Here is a 22,677-nt window from a genome sequence, read left to right on the forward strand (position 1 = left end):
AGGGGCAAGTTTTCTTTTCTGTGTTTTGGTAGAGGGGCAAGTGTTGTGTTCTGTATGGAGGTAGAGGGACAAGTGTTGTGTTCTGTGTGGAGATTGAGGGGCATGTGTTGTGTTCTGTGTGGATATAGAGGAGCAAGTGTTGTGGAGATATAGGGGCATGTTTTGTGTTCTGTGTGGAGATAGAGGGGCAGGTGTTGTGTTCTGTGTGGAGATAGAGGGGTATTTTGTTCTGTTCTGTGTGGAGATAGGGGGGCAAGTGTTGAGTTCTGTGTGGAGATAGAGGGGCAAGTGTTGTGTTCTGTGTGGAGATAGAGGAGCATATGTTGTGTTCCGTTTGGAGATAGAGGTGTAAGTGTTGTGGAGATAGCGGGGCATATGTTGTGTTGTGTGTGCTGATAGAGGGGCATGTGTTGTGTTCTGTGTGGAGCAAGAGGGGCATTTGTTGTGTTTTGTGTGGAGATAGGGGGGCAAGTGTTGTGTTCTGTGCAGAGATAGAGGGGCATATGTTGTGTTCTGTGTGGACACAGAGGGGAATGAGTTGTGTTCTTTATGGATATAGAGGGGCATGTGTTGTGTTCTGTGTGGAGATAGAGGGGTATTTTGTTCTGTTCTGTGTGGAGATAGGGGGGCAAGTGTTGTGTTCTGTGTGGAGATAGAGGGGCAAGTGGTGTGTATTGTGTGGAGATAGAGGGGCATATGTTGTGTTCTGTTTGGAGATAGAGGTGTAAGTGTTGTGGAGATAGAGGGGCATATGTTGTGTTGTGTGTGATGATAGAGGGGCATGTGTTGTGTTCTGTGTGGAGCAAGAGGGGCATTTGTTGTGTTTTGTGTGGAGATAGGGGGGCCAAGTGTTGTGTTCTGTGCAGAGATGGAGGGGCATATGTTGTGTTCTGTGTGGACACAGAGGGGAATGAGTTGTGTTCTTTATGGATGTAGAGGGGCATGTGTTGTGTTCTGTGTGGAGAGAGAGGGGCATGTGTTGTGTTCTGTGTGGAGATAGAGGAGCATATGTTGTGTTCTGTGATGAGATAGAGATGCACGTGTTGTGTTCTCTGTGAAGATAGAGGGGCAAATGTTGTATTCTGTGTGGAGATAGAAGGTCATGTATTGTGTTCTGTGTGGAGATTGAGTGGCAAGTGTTGTGTTCTGTGTGGAGATAGAGGGGCATGTGTTATGTTCTGTGTGGAGATAGAGGGGCAAGTGTTGTGCTGTGTGTGGAGATAGAGTGGGATGTGTTGTGTTCTCTATGGAGATAGAGGGGCATGAGTTGTCTTCTGTGAAGATATTGGGGGCATGTGGTGTGTTCTGTGTGGAGATAGAGGGGCAAGTGTTGTGTTCAGTGTGGAGATAGAAATGCATGTGTTGTATTCTGTGTGGAGATAGAGGGGCAAGTGTTGTGTTCTGTGTGGAGATAGAGGGCATTTGTTGTGTTCTCTATGGAGATAGATGTGCATATGTTGTGTTTTGTGTGGAGATAGAGGGGCATGTGTTGTGCTCTAGTTGGAGACAGGGAGGAATATGTTGTGTTCTGTTTGGAGATAGAGGGGCATGTGTTGTGTTCTGTGTGGAGATAGAGGGGCATGTGTTGAGTTTTTTGGACATTAAGGGGCAACTGTTGTGTTCTGTGTGGAGATAGAGGGCAAGTGTTGTGTTCTGTGTGGAGATAGAGGGGCAAGTGTTGTTTTCTGTGTAGAGATAGAGGGGCTTGTGTTGTGTTCTGTGTGGAGATAGAGGAAAATGTGTTGTGTTCTGTTTGGAGATAGAGGGGCACGTGTTTCGTTCTGTGTGGAGATAGAGGAGCAAGTGTTGTGTTCTCTGTGGAGATAGAGGGGCTTGTGTTTTGTTTTGTGTGGAGATGGAGGGGCAAGTGTTGTGTTCAGTGTGGAGATAGATGGGCACGTGTTGTGTTCTGTTTGGAGATAGAGGAGCAAGTGTTGTGTTTGTTGTTGAGATGTAGGGGCAAGTGTTGTGTTCTGTGTGGAGATAGAAGGGCATGTGTTGTAATCTGTGTGGAGATAGAGGTGCAAGTGTTGTGTTCCGTGTGGAGATAGAGGGTCATTTGTTGTGTTCTCTGTGGAGATTGAGGGGCATATGTTTTGTTCTGTTTCCAGATAGAGGGGCATGTGTTTTGCTCTGTGTGGAGATAGAGGGGCATGTGTTGTGTTCTGTTTGAAGATAGAGGGGCTTGTGTTGTGTTCCTTGTGGAGATACAAGGGCATGTGTTGCGTTTTGTATGGAGATAGAGAGAGGCAAGTGTTGTGTTCTCTGTGGGGATAGAGGGTAAGTGTTGTGTTCTCTGTGAAGATAGATGAGCAAGTGTTGTGTTCTGTTTGGAGATAGAGGGGCTTATGTTGTGTTCTGTTTGGAGATACAGGTGTAAGTGTTGTGGAGATAGAGGGGCATGTGTTGAGTTCTATGTGGTGATAGAGGGGCATGTATTGTGTTCTGTGTGGAGATAGAGGGGCATTTGTTGTATTTTGTGTGGAGATAGGGGGGCAAGTGTTGTGTTCTGTGTGGAGATAGAGGAGCATGTGTTGTGTTCTGTGTGGAGACAGAGGGGAATGAGTTGTGTTCTGTGTGGATATAGAGGGGCATGTGCTGTGTTCTGTGTGGAGATAGAGGGGCATGTGTTGTGTTCCCTGTGGAGATAGAGGGGCACGTGTTCTCTTCTGTGTGGAGATGGCGGGGAATGAGTTGTGTTTCTGTGTAGAGATAGAGGAGCATATGTTGTGTTCTGTGTGGAGATAGAATGGCATGTGTTGTGTTCTGTGTGGAGATAGAGAGGCATGTGTTGTGTTCTGTGTGGAGATAGAGGGTGATGTGTTGTGCTCTGTGTGGAGATAGAGGTTCACGTGTTGTGTTCTCTGAGGAGATAGAATGGCAAATGTTGTGTTCTGTGTGGAGATAGAGGGCCATGTGTTGTGCTCTGTATGGAGATGGAGTGGCAAGTGTTGTGTTCTGTGTGGAGATAGAGGGGCATGTTTTGTGTTTTTGTGGAGATAGAGGGGCAAGTGTTGTATTCTCTGTGGAGATAGAGGGGCATATTTTGTGTTCTGTGTGAAGAGAGAGGGGCAAGTGTTGTGTTCTGAGTGGAGATAGAGGGGCATGTGTTGTGTTCTGTGTGGATATAGAGGGGCAAGTGTTGTGGAGATAGAGGGGCATGTGTTGTGTTCTGTGTGGAGATAGAGGGGCAGGTGTTGTGTTCTGTGTAAGATAGAGGGGTATTTTGTTCTGTTCTGTGTGGAGATAGGGGGCAATTTTTGTGTTCTGTGTTGAGATAGAGGGGTATGTCTTGTGTTCTGTTTGGAGTTAGAGGGGCATATGTTGTGTTCTCTGTGGAGATAGAGAGGCAAATGTTGTGTTCTGTGTGGAGATAGAGGGGAACGTGTTGTGTTCTGTGTGGAGATAGAAAGGCAAGTGTTGTGTTCTGTTTGGAGATAGAGGTACATGTGTTGTGTTTTGTGTTGAGATGGCGGGGTAAGTGTTGTGTTCTGTTTGGAGATAGAGGGGCATGTGTTCTGTGTGGAGATAGAGGGGCATGTGCTGTGTTCTGTGTGGAAATAGAGAAGCATGAGTTGTCTTCTGTGTGGATATAGAGGGGCATGTGTTGTGTTCTCGGTGGAGATAGAGAGGCAAGTGTTGTGTTCTGTGTGGAGACAGAAGGGTATTTGTTGTATTCTGTGTGGAGATAGAGGGGCATGTGTTGTGTTCTGTTTGGAGATGGAGGGGCATGTGTTATATTCTGTGTGGAGATAGAGGGCATGTGTTGCGTTTTGTGTGGAGATAGAGGGGCAAGTGTTGTGTTCTGTGTGGAGATAGAGGGCAAGTGTTGTTTTCTGTTTGGATATAGAGCGGCATGTGTTGTTTTCTATGTTGAGATAGAGGGGCATGTGTTGTGTTCTCTGTGGAGATACAGGAAAATGTGTTATGTTCTCTGTGGAGATAGAGGGGCACGTGTTGCGTTCTCTGTGGAGTTGGAGGGTCATCTGTTGTGTTCTGTGTGGAGATTGGGGGCAAGTGTTGTGTTCTGTGTGGAGATGGAGGGGCATGTGTTGTGTTCTGTGTGGAGATAGAGGGGCAAGTGTTGTGTTTTGTGTCGAGATAGAGATGCAAGTGTTGTGTTCTGTGTGGAGATAGAAGGGCATATGTTGTATTCTGTGTGGAGATAGAGGTGCAAGTGTTGTGTTTTGTGTGGAGATAGAGGGGCATTTGTTGTGTTCTCTGTGGAGATAGAGGGGCATATGTTGTGTTCTGTGTGGAGATGGGGGGCAAGTGTTGTGTTCTGTGTGAAGATAGAGGGGCTTGTGTTATGTTCTGTGTGGAGATAAATGGGCAAGTGTTGTGTTTTGTGTTGAGATAGAGGGGCAAGTTTTGTGTTCTGTGTGGAGGTAGAAGGGCATGTGTTGTATTCTGTGTGGAGATAGAGGTGCAAGTGTTGTGTTCTGTGTGGAGATAGAGAGGCATTTGTTGTGTTCTCTATGGAGATAGAGGGGCATATGTTGTGTTCTGTGTGGAAATAGAGGGGCATGTGTTGTGCTCGGTGTGGAGATAGAGGGGCATGTGTTGTGTTCTGTTTGGAGATAGAGGGGCATGTGTTGTGTTCCGTTTGGAGAAAGAGGGGCATGTGTTGCGTTTTGTGTGGAGATAGAGGGGCAAGTGTTGAGTTCTGTGTGGAGATATTGGGCAAGTGTTGTGTTCTGTGTGGAGATAGAGGGGCAAGTGTTGTGTGCTGTATGGAGAGAGAGGGGCATATGTTGTGTTCTGTGTGGAGATAGAGGTGTAAGTGTTGTGGAGATAGAGGGGCATGTGTTGTGTTCTGTGTGGTGATATAGGGGCAGGTGTTGTATTCTGTGTGGAGATAGAGGGGCATTTGTTGTGCTTTGTTTGGAGATAGGGGCAAATGTTATGTTCTGTGTGGAGATAGAGGGGCATGTGTTGTGTTCTGTGTGGAGACAGAGGGGAATGAGTTGTGTTCTTTATGGATATAGAGGGGCATGTGTTGTGTTCTGTGTGGAGATAGAGGGGCATGTGTTGTGTTCTGTGTGGAGATTGAGGTGTAAGTGTTGTTTTCTGTGTGGAGATAGAGGGGCACGTGTTCTGTTCTGTGTGGAGATAGAGGGGCATGAGTTGTGTTCTGTGTGGAGATAGAGGGGCATCTGTTCTGTTCTGTGTGGAGATAGAGGGGCATGTGTTGGGTTCTGTGTGGAGATGGAGAGGCATGTGTTGTGTTCTGTGTGGAGATAGAGGGGTATGTGTTGTGTTCTGTGTGGAGATAGAGGGGCACGTGTTGTGTTCTCTGTCGAGATAGAGGGGCAAATTTTGTGTTCTGTGTGGAGATAGAAGGGCATGTATTGTGCTCTGTATGGAGATGGAGTGGCAAGTGTTGTGTTCTGTGTGGAGATAGAGGGGCATGTGTTATGTTCTGTGTGGAGATAGAGTGGCAAGTGTTGTGTTGTGTGTGGTGATAGAGTGGGATGTGTTGAGTTCTCTGTGGAGATAGAGGGGCATGACTTGTCTTCTGTGTGGATACTGGGGGCATGTGGTGTGTTCTGTGTGGAGATAGAGGGGCAAGTGTTGTGTTCTGTGTGGAGATAGAGGGCATTTGTTGTGTTCTCTGTGGAGATAGATGAGCATATGTTGTGTTCTGTGTGAAGATAGAGGGGCATGTGTTGTGCTCTGTGTGGAGACAGGGAGAAATATGTTGTGTTCTGTTTGGAGATAGAGGGGCGTGTGTTGTGTTCTGTGTGGAGATAAAGGGGCAAGTGTTGTGGCCTGTGTGGAGATAGAGGGGCATGTGTTGTGTTCTGTGTGGAGATAGAGGGGCAAGTGTTGTGTTCTGTGTGGAGATAGAGGGGCATGTGTTGTGTTCTGTGTGGATATAGAGGGGCAAGTGTTGTGGAGATAGAGGGGCATGTGTTGTGTTCTGTGTGGAGATGGAGGGGCAGGTGTTGTGCTCTGTGTAAGATAGAGGGGTATTTTGTTCTGTTCTGTTTGGAGATGGGGGCAAGTGTTGTGTTCTGTGTTGAGATAGAGGGGTATGTGTTGTGTTCTGTTTGGAGATAGAGGGGCATATGTTGTGTTCTCTGTGGAGATAGAGAAGCATGTGTTGTGTTCTGTGTGGAGATAGAGGGGCATGTGTTGTGTTCTGTGTGGAAATAGAGGGGAACGTGTTGTGTTCTGTATGGAGATCGAAAGGCAAGTGTTGTGTTCTGTTTGGAGATAGAGTTACATGTGTTGTGTTCTGTGTGGAGATGGCGGTGTAAGTGTTGTGTTCTGTTTGAAGATAGAGGGGCATGTGTTCTGTGTGGAGATAGAGGGGCATGTGCTGTGTTCTGTGTGGAAATAGAAAGGCATGAGATGTCTTCTGTGTGGATATAGAGGGGCATGTGTTGTGTTCTCGGTGGAGATAGAGAGGCAAGTGTTGTGTTCTGTGTGGAGATTTTTGAAGGGCATGTGTTGTATTCTGTTTGGAGATAGAGGGGCAAGTGTTGTGTTCAGTGTGGAGATAGAGGGGCATTTGTTGTGTTCTCTGTGGAGATAGAAGGGTATGTGTTGTATTCTGTGTGGAGATAGAGGGGCATGTGTTGTGTTCTCTTTGGAGATGGAGGGGCATGTGTTTTGTTCTCTGTGGAGATAGAGGGGCATGTGTTGCCTTTTGTGTGGAGATAGAGGGGCAAGTGTTGTGTTCTCTATGGAGATAGAGGGCAAGTGTTGTTTTCTGTGTGGAGATAGAGCGGCATGTGTTGTTCTCTTTGTTGAGATAGAGGGGCATGTGTTGTGTTGTGGAGATACAGGAAAATGTGTAGTGTTCTCTGTGGAGATAGAGGGGCACGTGTTGCGTTCTCTGTGGAGTTGGAGGGTCATCTGTTGTGTTCTGTGTGGAGATGGGGGGCAAGTGTTGTGTTCTGTGCGGAGATGGAGGGGCATGTGTTGTGTTCTGTGTGGAGATAGAGGGGCAAGTGTTGTGTTTTGTGTTGAGATAGAGGGGCAAGTGTTGTGTTCTGTGTGGAGATAGAGGTGCAAGTGTTGTGTTTTGTGTGGAGATAGAGGGGCATTTGTTGTGTTCTCTGTGGAGATAGAGGGCATATGTTGTGTTCTGTGTGGAGATGGGGGCAAGTGTTGTGTTCTGTGTGGAGATAGAGGGGCATGTGTTGTGTTCTGTGTGGAGATAGAGGGGCAAGTGTTGTGTTTTGTGTTGAGATAGAGGGGCAAGTTTTGTGTTCTGTGTGGAGGTAGAAGGGCATGTGTTGTATTCTGTGTGGAGATAGAGGTGCAAGTGTTGTCTTCTGTGTGGAGATAGAGGGGCATTTGTTGTGTTCTCTATGAAGATAAAGGGCCATATGTTGTGTTCTGTGTGGAAATAGAGGGGCATGTGTTGTGCTCTGTGTGGAGATAGAGGGGCATAAGTTGTGTTCTGTTTGGAGATGGAGGGGCATGTGTTATGTTCTGTGTGGAGATAGAGGTGCATGTGTTGCGTTTTGTGTGGAGATAGAGGAGCAAGTGTTGTATTCTGTGTGGAGATAGAGGTGCAAGTGTTGTGTTTTGTGTGGAGATAGAGGGGCATTTGTTGTGTTCTCTGTGGATATAGAGGGGCATATGTTGTGTTCTGTGTGGAGATGGGGGGCAAGTGTTGTGTTCTGTGTGGAGATAGAGGGGCATGTGTTGTGTTCTGTGTGGAGATAGAGGGGCAAGTGTTGTGTTTTGTGTTGAGATAGAGGGGCAAGTTTTGTGTTCTGTGTGGAGGTAGAAGGGCATGTGTTGTATTCTGTGTGGAGATAGAGGTGCAAGTGTTGTCTTCTGTGTGGAGATAGAGGGGCATGTGTTCTGTTCTGTGTGGAGATAGAGGGGCATGTGTTGGGTTCTGTCTGGAGATAATGAGGCATGTGTTGTGTTCTGTGTGGAGATAGAGGGGCATGTGTTGTGTTCTGTGTGGAGATAGAGGGGCACGTGTTGTGTTCTCTGTGGAGATAGAGGGGCAAATTTTGTATTCTGTGTGGAGATAGAAGGGCATGTATTGTGCTCTGTGTGGAGATGGAGTGGCAAGTTGTGTTCTGTGTGGAGATAGAGGGTCATGTGTTATGTTCTGTGTGGAGATAGAGGGGCAAGTGTTTTGTTCTGTGTGGAGATAGAGTGGGATGTGTTGTGTTCTCTGTGGAGATAGAGGGGCATGAGTTGTCTTCTGTGTGGATATTGGGTGCATGTGGTGTGTTCTGTGTGGAGATAGAGGGGCAAGTGTTGTGTTCTGTGTGGAGATAGAAGGGCATGTGTTGTATTCTGTGTGGAGATAGAGGGGCAAGTGTTGTGTTCTGTGTGGAGATAGAGGGCATTTGTTGTGTTCTCTGTGGAGATGGGCATATGTTGTGTTCTGTGTGGAGATAGAGGGGCATGTGTTGTGCTCTGTGTGGAGACAGGGAGGAATATGTTGTGTTCTGTTTGGAGATAGAGGGGCGTGTGTTGTGTTCTGTGTGGAGATACAGGGGCATGTGTTGAGTTTTGTGTGGAGATAGAGGGGCGTGTGTTGTGTTCTGTGTGGAGATAGAGGGCAAGTGTTGTGTTCTGTGTGGAGATAGAGGGGCTGTGTTGTTTTCTGTGTAGAGATAGAGGTGCATGTTGGATAGAGGATAGAGGAAAATGTGTTTTGTTCTGTTTGCAGATAGAGGAGCATGTGTTTTGCTCTCTGAGGAGATAGAGGGGCATGTGTTGTGTTCTGTTTGGAGATAGAGGGGCATGTGTTGTGTTCCTTGTGGAGATACAGGGGCATGTGTTGCGTTTTGTGTGGAGATAGAGAGGGGCAAGTGTTGTGTTCTCTGTGGAGATAGAGGGTAAGTGTTGAGTTCTCTGTGAAGATAGATTGGCAAGTGTTGTGTTCTGTTTGGAGATAGAGTGGCTTATGTTGTGTTCTGTGTGGAGATAGAGGTGTAAGTGTTGTGGAGATAGAGGGGCATGTGTTGTGTTCTGTGTGTTGATAGAGGGGCATGTGTTGTGTTCTGTGTGGAGATAGAGGGGCATTTGTTGTGTTTTGTGTGGAGATATGCTGGCAAGTGTTGTGTTCTGTGTGGAGATAGAGGGGCATGTGTTGTGTTCTGTGTGGAGACAGAGGGGAATGAGTTGTGTTCTGTGTGGATATAGAGGGGCATGTGCTGTGTTCTCTGTGGAGATAGAGGGGCATGTGTTGTGTTCTCTGTGGAGATAGAGGTGCAAGTGTTGTGTTCTGTGTGGAGATAGAGGGGCACGTGTTCTCTTCTGTGTGGAGATAGCGGGGCATGAGTTGTGTTTCTGTGTGGAGATAGAGGGGCATGTGTTGTGTTCTGTGTGGAGATAGAATGGCATGTGTTGTGTTCTGTGTGGAGATAGAGAGGCAAGTGTTGTGTTCTGTGTGGAGATAGAGGGTCATGTGTTGTGTTCTGTGTGGAGATAGAGGGGCACGTGTTGTGTTCTCTGTGGAGATAGAAGGGCAAATGTCGTGTTCTGTGTGGAGATAGAGGGGCATGTGTTGTGCTCTGTGTGGAGATGGAGTGGCAAGTGTTGTGTTCTGTGTGGAGATAGAGGGGCATGTTTTGTGTTCTGTGTGGAGATAGAGGGGCAAGTGTTGTGTTCTGTGTGGAGATTGAGGGGCATTTGTTGTGTTCTATGTGGAGATATTGGGGCATGTGTTGTGTTCTGTGTGGAGATAGAGGGGCATGTGTTGTGCTCTCTGTGGAGATAGAGTGGCGTGTGTTGTGTTCTGTGTAGAGATAGAGGGGCATGTTTTGTGTTCTGTGTGGAGATAGAGGGGCAAGTGTTTTGTTCTGTGTGGAGATAGAGGGGAAGTGTTGTGTTCTGTGTGGAGATAGAGGGGCAAGTGTTGTGTTCTGTGTGGAGAGAGAGAGAGGCATATGTTGTGTTCTGTGTGGAGATAGAGGGGCATGAGTTGTGTTCTGTGTGGAGATAGAAGGGCATGCGTTGTGTTCCGTGAGGAGACAGAGTGGCATGTGTTGTGTTCTGTGTGGAGATAGAGGGGCATGAGTTGTGTTCTGTGTTGAGATAGAGAGGCATGTGTTGTGTTCTGTACGGAGATAGAGTGGCATGTATTGTGTTCTGTGTGGAGATAGAGGGGCATGTGTTGTGTTGTGTGTGGAGATCGAGGGCATGTTTTGTGGCTTATGTGAAGATAGAGGGGCATGTGCTGCGAGTTGCATACAACTGAAGGACCGTATTGATCGCTGTGCGTAAGCGGCGGACTGTATTGATTGCTGTGTGTAGGTGGAGGAACATGTGTTGGTCGTTGTGTGAAAGTGAAGGACCATCTGTGGAGCTCCGTGTGTTTAACCACGTCATATGACAGAGTAGCTCCATATCACATATATATACATAGATCATCACAGTGCTAGTGTATACAGATCATCACATGCATAACACATTCCGGTATCATCATGATGCCTTATCACATGGCCACATATTCCCATATCATCATGATCCCTTGTCATGTGGCCAGCTAGAAATCATCTGTTTTCGCTAACTACAAACACTCACAGACATATATATATACACATATACATAATTCATACTATCTGCCCTTATTCATTTTCGTCGCCACCCCGTCACACATGAAATAGCAACCCCCTCTCCCACATGTGCGCGCGGTAGCGCTAGGAAAAGACAACAAAGGCCACATTCGTTCACACTCAGTCTCTAGCTGTCATGTATAATGCACCGAAATCACAGCTCCCTTTCCACATCCAGGCCCCACAAAACTTTCCATGCTTTACCCCAGACGTTTCACATGCCCTAACTCAGTCCATTGACAGAACATCGACCCCGGTATACCACATCCTTCCAATTCACTCTATTCCTTGCACGCCTTTCACCCTCCTGCACGTTTAGACCCCGATCACTCAAAATCTTTTTCACTCCATCTTTCCACCTCCAATTTGGTCTCTTACTTCTCCTCGTTCCCTCCACCTCTGACACAAATATCCTCTTTGTCAATCTTTTCTCACCCATTCTCTCCATGTGACCAAACCATTTCAAAACACCCTCTTCTGCTCTCTCAACCACACTCTTTTTATAACCACACATCTCTCTTACCTTTTCATTACTTACTCGATCAAACCACCTCACACTACATACTGTCCTCAAACATCTCATTTCCAGCACATCCACCCTCCTCCACACAACTCTATCTAAAGCCCACGCCTCGCAACCATATAACATTGTTGGAACAACTGTTCCTTCAAACATACCAATTTTTTCTTTCCAGGATAACGTTCTCGACTTCCACACATTCTTCAACGCTCCAAGAACTTTCGCCCCCTCCCCCATCCTATGATTCACTCCCGCTTCCATGGTTCCATCCGCTGCCAAATCCACTCCCAGATATCTAAAACACTTCACTTATTCCAGTTTTTCTCCATTCAAACTTACCTCACAAGAGACTTGTCCCTCAACCCTACTGTACTTGATAACCTTGCTCTTATTCACATTTACTCTCAGCTTTCTTCTTTCACAAATTTTACCAAACTCTGTCACCAGCTTCTGCAGTTTCTCACATGAATCAGCCACCAGCGCTGTATCATCAGCGAACAACAACTGACTCACTTCCCAAGCTCTCTCATCCACAACAGACTGCATACCTGCCCCTCGTTCGAGAACCCTTGCATTCAACTCCCTAACAACCCTATCCATAAACAAATTAAACAACCATGGAGACATCACGCACCCCTGTCGGAAACAAACATTCACTGAGAACCAATCACCTTCCTCTCTTCCTACACGTACACATGACTTAAATCCTCGATTAAAACTTTGCACTGCTTCTAGCAACTTGCCTCCCACACCATATATTCTTTATACCTACCTCAGAGCATCCCTATTAACTCTGTCATATGCCTTCTCCAGATCCATAAATGCTACATACAAATCCATTTGCCTCTCTAAGTATTTCTCACATACATTCATCAAAGCAAACACCTGATCCTCACATCCTCTACAACTTCTGACAGCACACTGCTCTTCCCCAATCTGAGGCTCTGTATATGCCTTCACCCTCTCAATCAATACCCTCTCATATAATTTCCCAGGAATATTCAACAAACTTATACCCCTGTAATTTGAGCACTCACTTTTATCCCCTTTGCCTTTGTACAATGGCACTATGCAAGCTTTCCGCCAATCCTCAGGCACCTCACCATGAGTTACACATACAATACAATAATTAATCTTACCAACCAGTCAACAATACAGTCACCCCATTTTTGATAAATTCCACTGCAATACCATCCAAACCCGCTGCCTTGCCTGCTTTCATCTTCCGCAAAGCTTTTACTACCCCTTCTCTGTTTACCAAATCATTCTCCCTAACCCTCTCAATTTGCACACCACCTCGACCAAAACACCCTATTTCTGCCTCTCTATCATCCAACACATTGAACAAACTTTCAAAATACTCACTCCATCTCCTTCTCACATCACTACTACTTGCAATCCCCTCCCCACTAGCCCCCTTCACTGATGTTCCCATTTGTTCCCTTGTCTTACGCACTTTCTTTACCTCCTTCCAAAACATCGTTTTATTCCCCCTAAAATTTAATGATACTCTCTCACCCCAACTCTCATTGCCCTCTTTTTCACCACTTGCACCTTTCTCTTGATCTTCTGCCTCTTTATTTTATACATCTCCCAGTTATTTCCATTATTTCTTTGCAACAATCGTCCAGATGCCTCTCTCTTCTCTTTCACTAACAATCTTACTTCTTCATCCCACCACTCACTACCCTTTCTAATCTGCCCACCTCCCACGCTTCTCATGCCACATGCATCTTTTCCACAAGCCATCACTGCTTCCCTAAATACATCCCATTCCTCCACCACTCCCTCTACGTCCTTTGTTCTCACCTTTTTCCATTCTGTACTCAGTCTCTACTGGTACTTCCTCAATAGGTCTCCTTCCCAAGCTCACTTACTCTCAGCACTCTCTTCCCCCCAAACCTCTACAAATCTTCAGTTTCGCCTCCACAAGATAATGATCAGACATCCCTCCAGTTGCACCTCTCAGCACATTTGCATCCAAAAGTCTCTCTTTCGCTCTCCTATCAATTAGCACGTAACCCAATAACGCTCTCTGGCCATCTCTCCTACTACATACGTATACTTATGTATATCTCTCTTTTTAAAGCAGTGATTCCCAATCACCGGTCCTTTTTAAACACATAAATCTACAAGTTCCTCACCATTTTCATTTACAACACTGAACACCCCACGCGCACCAATTATTCCCTCAATTGCCACATTACTCACCTTTGCACTCAAATCACCCATCACTATAATGTATACATACATATATATATATATATATGTATATATATATATATATATATATATATATATATATATATATATATATATATATATATATATATATATATATATATATATATATATATATATATATATATTCTTCAAGGCTCCCAGAATTTTCGCCCCCTCCCCCACCCTATGATCCACTTCCGCTTCCATGGTTCCATCCGCTGCCAGATCCACTCCCAGATATCTAAAACACTTCACTTCCTCCAGTTTTTGTCCATTCAAACTCACCTCCCAATTGACTTGACCCTCAACCCTACTGTACCTAATAACCTTGCTCTTATTCACATTTACTCTTAACTTTCTTCTTTCACACACTTTACCAAACTCAGTCACCAGCTTCTGCAGTTTCTCACATGAATCAGCCACCAGCGCTGTATCATCAGCGAACAACAACTGACTCACTTCCCAAGCTCTCTCATCCCCAACAGACTTCATACTTGCCCCTCTTTCCAAAACTCTTGCATTCACCTCCCTAACAACCCCATCCATAAACAAATTAAACAACCATGGAGACATCACACACCCCTGCCGCAAACCTACATTCACTGAGAACCAATCACTTTCCTCTCTTCCTACACGTACACATGCCTTACATCCTCGATAAAAACTTTCACTGCTCCTAACAACTTGCCTCCCACACCATATATTCTTGATACCTACCTCAGAGCATCCCTATTAACTCTGTCATATGCCTTCTCCAGATCCATAAATGCTACATACAAATCCATTTGCCTCTCTAAGTATTTCTCACATACATTCATCAAAGCAAACACCTGATCCTCACATCCTCTACAACTTCTGACAGCACACTGCTCTTCCCCAATCTGAGGCTCTATATATGCCTTCACCCTCTCAATCAATACCCTCTCATATAATTTCCCAGGAATATTCAACAAACTTATACCCCTGTAATTTGAGCCCTCACTTTTATCCCCTTTGCCTTTGTACAATGGCACTATGCAAGCTTTCCGCCAATCCTCAGGCACCTCACCATGAGTTACACATACAATACAATAAATAATCTTACCAACCAGTCAACAATACAGTCACCCCATTTTTCATAAATTCCACTGCAATACCATCCAAACCCGCTGCCTTGCCTGCTTTCATCTTCCGCAAAGCTTTTACTACCCCTTCTCTGTTTACCAAATCATTCTCCCTAACCCTCTCAATTTGCACACCACCTCGACCAAAACACCCTATTTCTGCCTCTCTATCATCCAACACATTGAACAAACTTTCAAAATACTCACTCCATCTCCTTCTCACATCACTACTACTTGCAATCCCCTCCCCACTAGCCCCCTTCACTGATGTTCCCATTTGTTCCCTTGTCTTACGCACTTTCTTTACCTCCTTCCAAAACATCGTTTTATTCCCCCTAAAATTTAATGTTACTCTCTCACCCCAACTCTCATTGCCCTCTTTTTCACCACTTGCACCTTTCTCTTGATCTCCTGCCTCTTTATTTTATACATCTCCCAGTTATTTCCATTATTTCTTTGCAACAATCGTCCAGATGCCTCTCTCTTCTCTTTCACTAACAATCTTACTTCTTCATCCCACCACTCACTACCCTTTCTAATCTGCCCACCTCCCACGCTTCTCATGCCACATGCATCTTTTCCACAAGCCATCACTGCTTCCCTAAATACATCCCATTCCTCCACCACTCCCTCTACGTCCTTTGTTCTCACCTTTTTCCATTCTGTACTCAGTCTCTACTGGTACTTCCTCAATAGGTCTCCTTCCCAAGCTCACTTACTCTCAGCACTCTCTTCCCCCCAAACCTCTACAAATCTTCAGTTTCGCCTCCACAAGATAATGATCAGACATCCCTCCAGTTGCACCTCTCAGCACATTTGCATCCAAAAGTCTCTCTTTCGCGCTCCTATCAATTAGCACGTAACCCAATAACGCTCTCTGGCCATCTCTCCTACTACATACGTATACTTATGTATATCTCTCTTTTTAAAGCAGTGATTCCCAATCACCGGTCCTTTTTAAACACATAAATCTACAAGTTCCTCACCATTTTCATTTACAACACTGAACACCCCACGCGCACCAATTATTCCCTCAATTGCCACATTACTCACCTTTGCACTCAAATCACCCATCACTATAATATATACATAGATATATATATATATATATATATATATATATATATATATATATATATATATATATATATATATATATATATATATATATATGTATATATATATATATATATATATATATATATATATATATATATATATATATATATATATATTCTTCAAGGCTCCCAAAATTTTCGCCCCCTCCCCCACCCTATGATCCACTTCCGCTTCCATGGTTCCATCCGCTGTCAGATCCACTCCCAGATATCTAAAACACTTCACTTCCTCCAGTTTTTCTCCATTCAAACTCACCTCCCAATTGACTTGACCCTCAACCCTACTGTACCTAATAACCTTGCTCTTATTCACATTTACTCTTAACTTTCTTCTTTCACACACTTTACCAAACTCAGTCACCAGCTTCTGCAGTTTCTCACATGAATCAGCCACCAGCGCTGTATCATCAGCGAACAACAACTGACTCACTTCCCAAGCTCTCTCATCCCCAACAGACTTCATACTTGCCCCTCTTTCCAAAACTTTTGCATTCACCTCCCTAACAACCCCATCCATAAACAAATTAAACAACCATGGAGACATCACACACCCCTGCCGCAAACCTACATTCACTGAGAACCAATCACTTTCCTCTCTTCCTACACGTACACATGCCTTACATCCTCGATAAAAACTTTTCACTGCTCCTAACAACTTGCCTCCCACACCATATATTCTTAATATATATATATATATATATATATATATATATATATATATATATATATATATATATATATATATATATATATATATATATATATATATATATATATATATATATATATATATTTATATATATATATATATATATATATTTTTTTTTTTTTGCTTTGTCGCTGTCTCCCGCGTTTGCGAGGTAGCGCAAGGAAACAGACGAGAGAAATGGCCCAACCCACCCCCATACACATGTATATACATACGACCACACACGCAAATATACATACCTACACAGCTTTCCATGGTTTACCCCAGACGCTTCACATGCCCTGATTCAATCCACTGACAGCACGTCAACCCCGGTATACCACATCGATCCAATTCACTCTATTCCTTGCCCGCCTTTCACCCTCCTGCATGTTCAGGCCCCGATCACACAAAATCTTTTTCACTCCATCTTTCCACCTCCAATTTGGTCTCCCACTTCTCCTCGTTCCCTCCACCTCCGACACATATATCCTCTTGGTCAATCTTCCCTCACTCATTCTCTCCATGTGCCCAAACCATTTCAAAACACCCTCTTCTGCTCTCTCAACCACGCTCTTTTTATTTCCACACATCTCTCTTACCCTTACGTTACTTACTCGATCAAACCACCTCACACCACACATTGTCCTCAAACATCTCATTTCCAGCACATCCACCCTACTGCGCACAACTTTATCCATAGCCCACGCCTCGCAACCATACAACAATGTTGGAACCACTATTCCTTCAAACATATATATATATATGTATATATATATATATATATATATATATATATATATATATATATATATATATATATATATATATATATATATATATATATATATATATATATATATATATATATATGTATATATATATATGTATATATATATATATATATATATATATATATATATATATATATATATATATATATATATATATATATATATATATATATATATATATATATATATATATATATATATATATATATATATGTATATATATATATATATATATATATATATATATATATATATATATATATATATATATATATATATATATATATATATATATATATATATATATATATATATACATAAATATACGGATACACTATGTGCAGACTTCGGTGATGCTGGTGAAGATGGTGAACCTTCTCGTGCCTGTTGCATCTTCTTAAAGTATCGGTGACCTAATGATGCCTCAAGTGCATCACCATCTACTTCACCAACAATGCTGCTCACAGGTGGAAGTTCTCGGGACAATGTCTGCGCTCTACTTACATCATACTGAGAGGTGGCATCGTGTGAGATGGTGACATGCTTTTGGGAACCCAGACTGCTGAGTCCAGGAAGCCTGAGATGGGGCACCTCCACCAACCTCCTCTTCATTGCATCCATCACAGAGATTGTGTTACCCCTCATCAACACCTCGGCTTTTCTGTCAGCCACCTGCTGCCTACCCACCTGCCGCCAGGTGACAGCCAGGGGTAAACAATGGAACGTTTCATCAGGAGCCGCCAGACTGACTCCAAATTCCTGCAACGGGAAGTCAGCACCATAAGTAAAGCATCCTCCTCGAAGGCTCAGAGTGGGGTGCCTAAATGTGTGTGGATGTAACCAAGATGTGAAGACCCTTACTGGAAAAACAATCACTCTTGAAGTAGAACCTTCAGACACAATTGAAAATGTGAAGGAAAATAGTGAAATTGGAGAAAAATGTAGCTTAGACATTGAAGCCTATTGATACAGTGGTTAAATTGATGAGAACTGCTATTGACGTTTGTGTAAATAAATTATACATTTCCTTTTTTCCATAGCCAGAGGTTGAACCATTATGTGACATTCATTTTTTTCATTCATTTCAAGCTAGAAGTTTCAGTTTTCTAAATTGTGTCTTACATTTTTCATATGTATATATATGTATGTGTGTGTGTGTGTATATGTGCGTATGTATGTGTATGTGTGTGTATTTGTATATGTATGTATATATATATGTATATTATCCCTGGGGATAGGGGTGAAAGAATACTTCCCACGTATTCCTCGCGTGTCGTAGAAAGCGACTAGAGGGGACGGGAGCGGGGGGCCAGAAATCCTCCCCTCCTTGTATTAACTTTCTAAAATGGGAAACAGAAGAAGGAGTCACGCGGGGAGTGCTCATCCTCCTCGAAGGCTCAGAGTGGGGTGCCTAAATGTGTGTGGATGTAACCAAGATGTGAAAAAAGGAGAGATAGGTAGTATGTTTGAGGAAAGGAACCTGGATCTTTTGGCTCTGAGTGAAACGAAGCTCAAGGGTAAAGGGGAAGAGTGGTTTGGGAATGTCTGGGGAGTAAAGTCAGGGGTTAGTGAGAGGACAAGAGCAAGGGAAGGAGTAGCAATACTCCTGAAACAGGAGTTGTGGGAGTATGTGATAGAGTGTAAGAAAGTAAATTCTCGATTAATATGGGTAAAACTGAAAGTTGATGGAGAGAGGTGGGTGATTATTGGTGCTTATGCACCTGGGCATGAGAAGAAAGATCAAGAGAGGCAAGTGATTTGGGAGCAGCTGAATGAGTGTGTTAGTGGTTTTGATGCACGAGACCGGGTTATAGTGATGGGTGATTTGAATGCAAAGGTGAGTAATGTGGCAGTTGAGGGAATAATTGGCATACATGGGGTGTTCAGTGTTGTAAATGGAAATGGTGAAGAGCTTGTAGATTTATGTGCTGAAAAAGGACTGATAATTGGGAATACCTGGTTTAAAAAGCGAGATATACATAAGTATACTTATGTAAGTAGGAGAGATGGCCAGAGAGCGTTATTGGATTACGTGTTAATTGACAGGCGTGCGAAAGAGAGACTTTTGGATGTTAATGTGCTGAGAGGTGCAACTGGAGGGATGTCTGATCATTATCTTGTGGAGGCTAAGGTGAAGATTTGTATGGGTTTTCAGAAAAGAAGAGTGAATGTTGGGGTGAAGAGGGTGGTGAGAGTAAGTGAGCTTGAGAAGGAGACCTGTGTGAGGAAGTACCAGGAGAGACTGAGTACAGAATGGAAAAAGGTGAGAACAATGGAAGTAAGGGGAGTGGGGGAGGAATGGGATGTATTTAGGGAATCAGTGATGGATTGCGCAAAAGATGCTTGTGGCATGAGAAGAGTGGGAGGTGGGTTGATTAGAAAGGGTAGTGAGTGGTGGGATGAAGAAGTAAGAGTATTAGTGAAAGAGAAGAGAGAGGCATTTCGACGATTTTTGCAGGGAAAAATGCAATTGAGTGGGAGATGTATAAAAGAAAGAGACAGGAGGTCAAGAGAAAGGTGCAAGAGGTGAAAAAAATGGCAAATGAGAGTTGGGGTGAGAGAGTATCATTAAATTTTAGGGAGAATAAAAAGATGTTCTGGAAGGAGGTAAATAAAGTGCGTAAGACAAGGGAGCAAATGGGAACTTCAGTGAAGGGCGCAAATGGGGAGGTGATAACAAGTAGTGGTGATGTGAGAAGGAGACGGAGTGAGTATTTTGAAGGTTTGTTGAATGTGTTTGATGATAGAGTGACAGATATAGGGTGTTTTGGTCGAGGTGGTGTGCAAAGTGAGAGGGTTAGGGAAAATGATTTGGTAAACAGAGAAGAGGTAGTGAAAGCTTTGCGGAAGATGAAAGCCGGCAAGGCAGCAGGTTTGGATGGTATTGCAGTGGAATTTATTAAAAAAGGGGGTGACTGTATTGTTGACTGGTTGGTAAGGTTATTTAATGTATGTATGACTCATGGTGAGGTGCCTGAGGATTGGCGGAATGCGTGCATAGTGCCATTGTACAAAGGCAAAGGGGATAAGAGTGAGTGCTCAAATTACAGAGGTATAAGTTTCTTGAGTATTCCTGGTAAATTATATGGGAGGGTATTGATTGAGAGGGTGAAGGCATGTACAGAGCATCAGATTGGGGAAGAGCAGTGTGCTTTCAGAAGTGGTAGAGGATGTGTGGATCAGGTGTTTGCTTTGAAGAATGTATGTGAGAAATACTTAGAAAAGCAAATGGATTTGTATGTAGCATTTATGGATCTGGAGAAGGCATATGATAGAGTTGATAGAGATGCTCTGTGGAAGGTATTAAGAATATATGGTGTGGGAGGAAAGTTGTTAGAAGCAGTGAAAAGTTTTTATCGAGGATGTAAGGCATGTGTACGTGTAGGAAGAGAGGAAAGTGATTGGTTCTCAGTGAATGTAGGTTTGCGGCAGGGGTGTGTGATGTCTCCATGGTTGTTTAATTTGTTTATGGATGGGGTTGTTAGGGAGGTAAATGCAAGAGTTTTGGAAAGAGGGGCAAGTATGAAGTCTGTTGGGGATGAGAGAGCTTGGGAAGTGAGTCAGTTGTTGTTCGCTGATGACACAGCGCTGGTGGCTGATTCATGTGTGAAACTGCAGAAGCTGGTGACTGAGTTTGGTAAAGTGTGTGGAAGAAGAAAGTTAAGAGTAAATGTGAATAAGAGCAAGGTTATTAGGTACAGTAGGGTTGAGGGTCAAGTCAATTGGGAGGTGAGTTTGAATGGAGAAAAACTGGAGGAAGTGAAGTGTTTTAGATATCTGGGAGTGGATCTGGCAGCGGATGGAACCATGGAAGCGGAAGTGGATCATAGGGTGGGGGAGGGGGCGAAAATTCTGGGAGCCTTGAAGAATGTGTGGAAGTCGAGAACATTATCTCGGAAAGCAAAAATGGGTATGTTTGAAGGAATAGTGGTTCCAACAATGTTGTATGGTTGCGAGGCGTGGGCTATGGATAGAGTTGTGCGCAGGAGGATGGATGTGCTGGAAATGAGATGTTTGAGGACAATGTGTGATGTGAGGTGGTTTGATCGAGTGAGTAACGTAAGGGTAAGAGAGATGTGTGGAAATAAAAAGAGCGTGGTTGAGAGAGCAGAAGAGGGTGTTTTGAAATGGTTTGGTCACATGGAGAGAATTAGTGAGGAAAGATTGACCAAGAGGATATATGTGTCGGAGGTGGAGGGAACGAGGAGAAGAGGGAGACCAAATTGGAGGTGGAAAGATGGAGTGAAAAAGATTTTGTGTGATCGGGGCCTGAACATGCAGGAGGGTGAAAGGAGGGCAAGGAATAGAGTGAATTGGAGCCATGTGGTATACCGGGGTTGACGTGCTGTCAGTGGATTGAATCAAGGCATGTGAAGCGTCTGGGGTAAACCATGGAAAGCTGTGTAGGTATGTATATTTGCGTGTGTGGACGTATGTATATACTTGTGTATGGGGGTGGGTTGGGCCATTTCTTTCGTCTGTTTCCTTGCGCTACCTCGCAAACGCGGGAGACAGCGACAAAGCAAAAAAAAAAAAAAAAAAAAAATATATATATATATATATATATATATATATATATATATATATATATATATATATATATATATATATATATATATATATATATAGCGATTGGAGTGTGAGTATCATTAAATTTTAGGGAGGATAAAAACATGTTTTGGAAGGAGGTAAATAATTATTAGTGCGTCAGACAAGGGAACAAATGAGAACTTCAGTGAAAGGAGCAAATGGGGAGGTAATAACGAGTAGTGGTGATGTGAGAAGTAGCGAGTATTTTGAAGGTTTCTTGAATGTGTTTAATGATAGAGTGGCAGATATAGGGTGTTTTGGTGTAGGTGGTGTGCAAAGTGAGAGAGTTAGGGAAAATGATTTGGTAAACAGAGAAGAGGTAGTAAAAGCTTTGCGGAATATGAAAGCCAGCAATGCAGCGGGTTTGGATGGTATTGCAGTGGAATCTATTAAACAAGGGGGTTCCTGTATTGTTGACTGGTTGGTAAGGTTATTTAATGTATATATGACTCATGGTGAGGTGCCTGAGGATTGGCGGATTGCTTGCATAGTGCTATTGTACAAAAGCTAAGGGGATAAAAGTGAGTGCTCAAATTACAGAGGTATAAGTTTGTTGAGTATTCTTGGGAAAGTATATGGGAGGGTATTTATTGAGAGGGTGAAGGCATGTACAGAGCATCAGATTGGGGAAGAGCAGTGTGCTTTCTGAAGTGGTAGAGGATGTGTGGATCAGGTGTTTGCTTGGAAGAATGTATGTGAGAAATACTTAGAAAAGCAAATGGATTTGTATGTAGCATTTATGGATCTGGAGAAGGCATATGATAGAGTTGATAGAGATGCTCTGTGGAAGGTATTAAGAATATATGATGTGGGAGGCAAGTTGTTAGAAGCAGTGAAAAGTTTTTATCGAGGATATAAGGCATGTGTACGTGTAGGAAGAGAGGAAAGTTATTGGTTCTCAGTGAATGTAGGTCTGCGGCAGGGGTGTGTGATGTCTCCATGGTTGTTTGATTTGTTTATGGATGGGGTTGTTAGGGAGGTAAATGCAAGAGTTTTGGAAAGGGGGGCAAGTATGCAGTCTGTTGTGGAATAGAGAGATTGGGAAGGGAGTCAGTTGTTGTTCGCTGATGATACAGCGTTGGTGGCTGATTCGTGTG

General features: G+C 43.7%; 1 protein-coding gene across 1 annotated transcript in view; it reads right to left on the reverse strand.

Moving 5' to 3' along the window:
- LOC139751133 (uncharacterized) overlaps positions 1-17,611 on the reverse strand; it is a 33,096-nt gene extending 15,485 nt beyond the window's left edge. The window contains exon 1 of the mRNA XM_071666233.1: positions 17,337-17,611. Coding sequence (XP_071522334.1) covers positions 17,337-17,611 — 275 coding nt within the window. The remainder of the gene's footprint in view (positions 1-17,336) is intronic.
- Between the last annotated feature and the right edge of the window lie 5,066 nt (positions 17,612-22,677).

The sequence above is a fragment of the Panulirus ornatus genome, chromosome 11 (genome assembly GCF_036320965.1).
Source record: "Panulirus ornatus isolate Po-2019 chromosome 11, ASM3632096v1, whole genome shotgun sequence".
In the NCBI taxonomy this organism is placed as follows: Eukaryota; Metazoa; Arthropoda; class Malacostraca; order Decapoda; family Palinuridae; genus Panulirus; species Panulirus ornatus.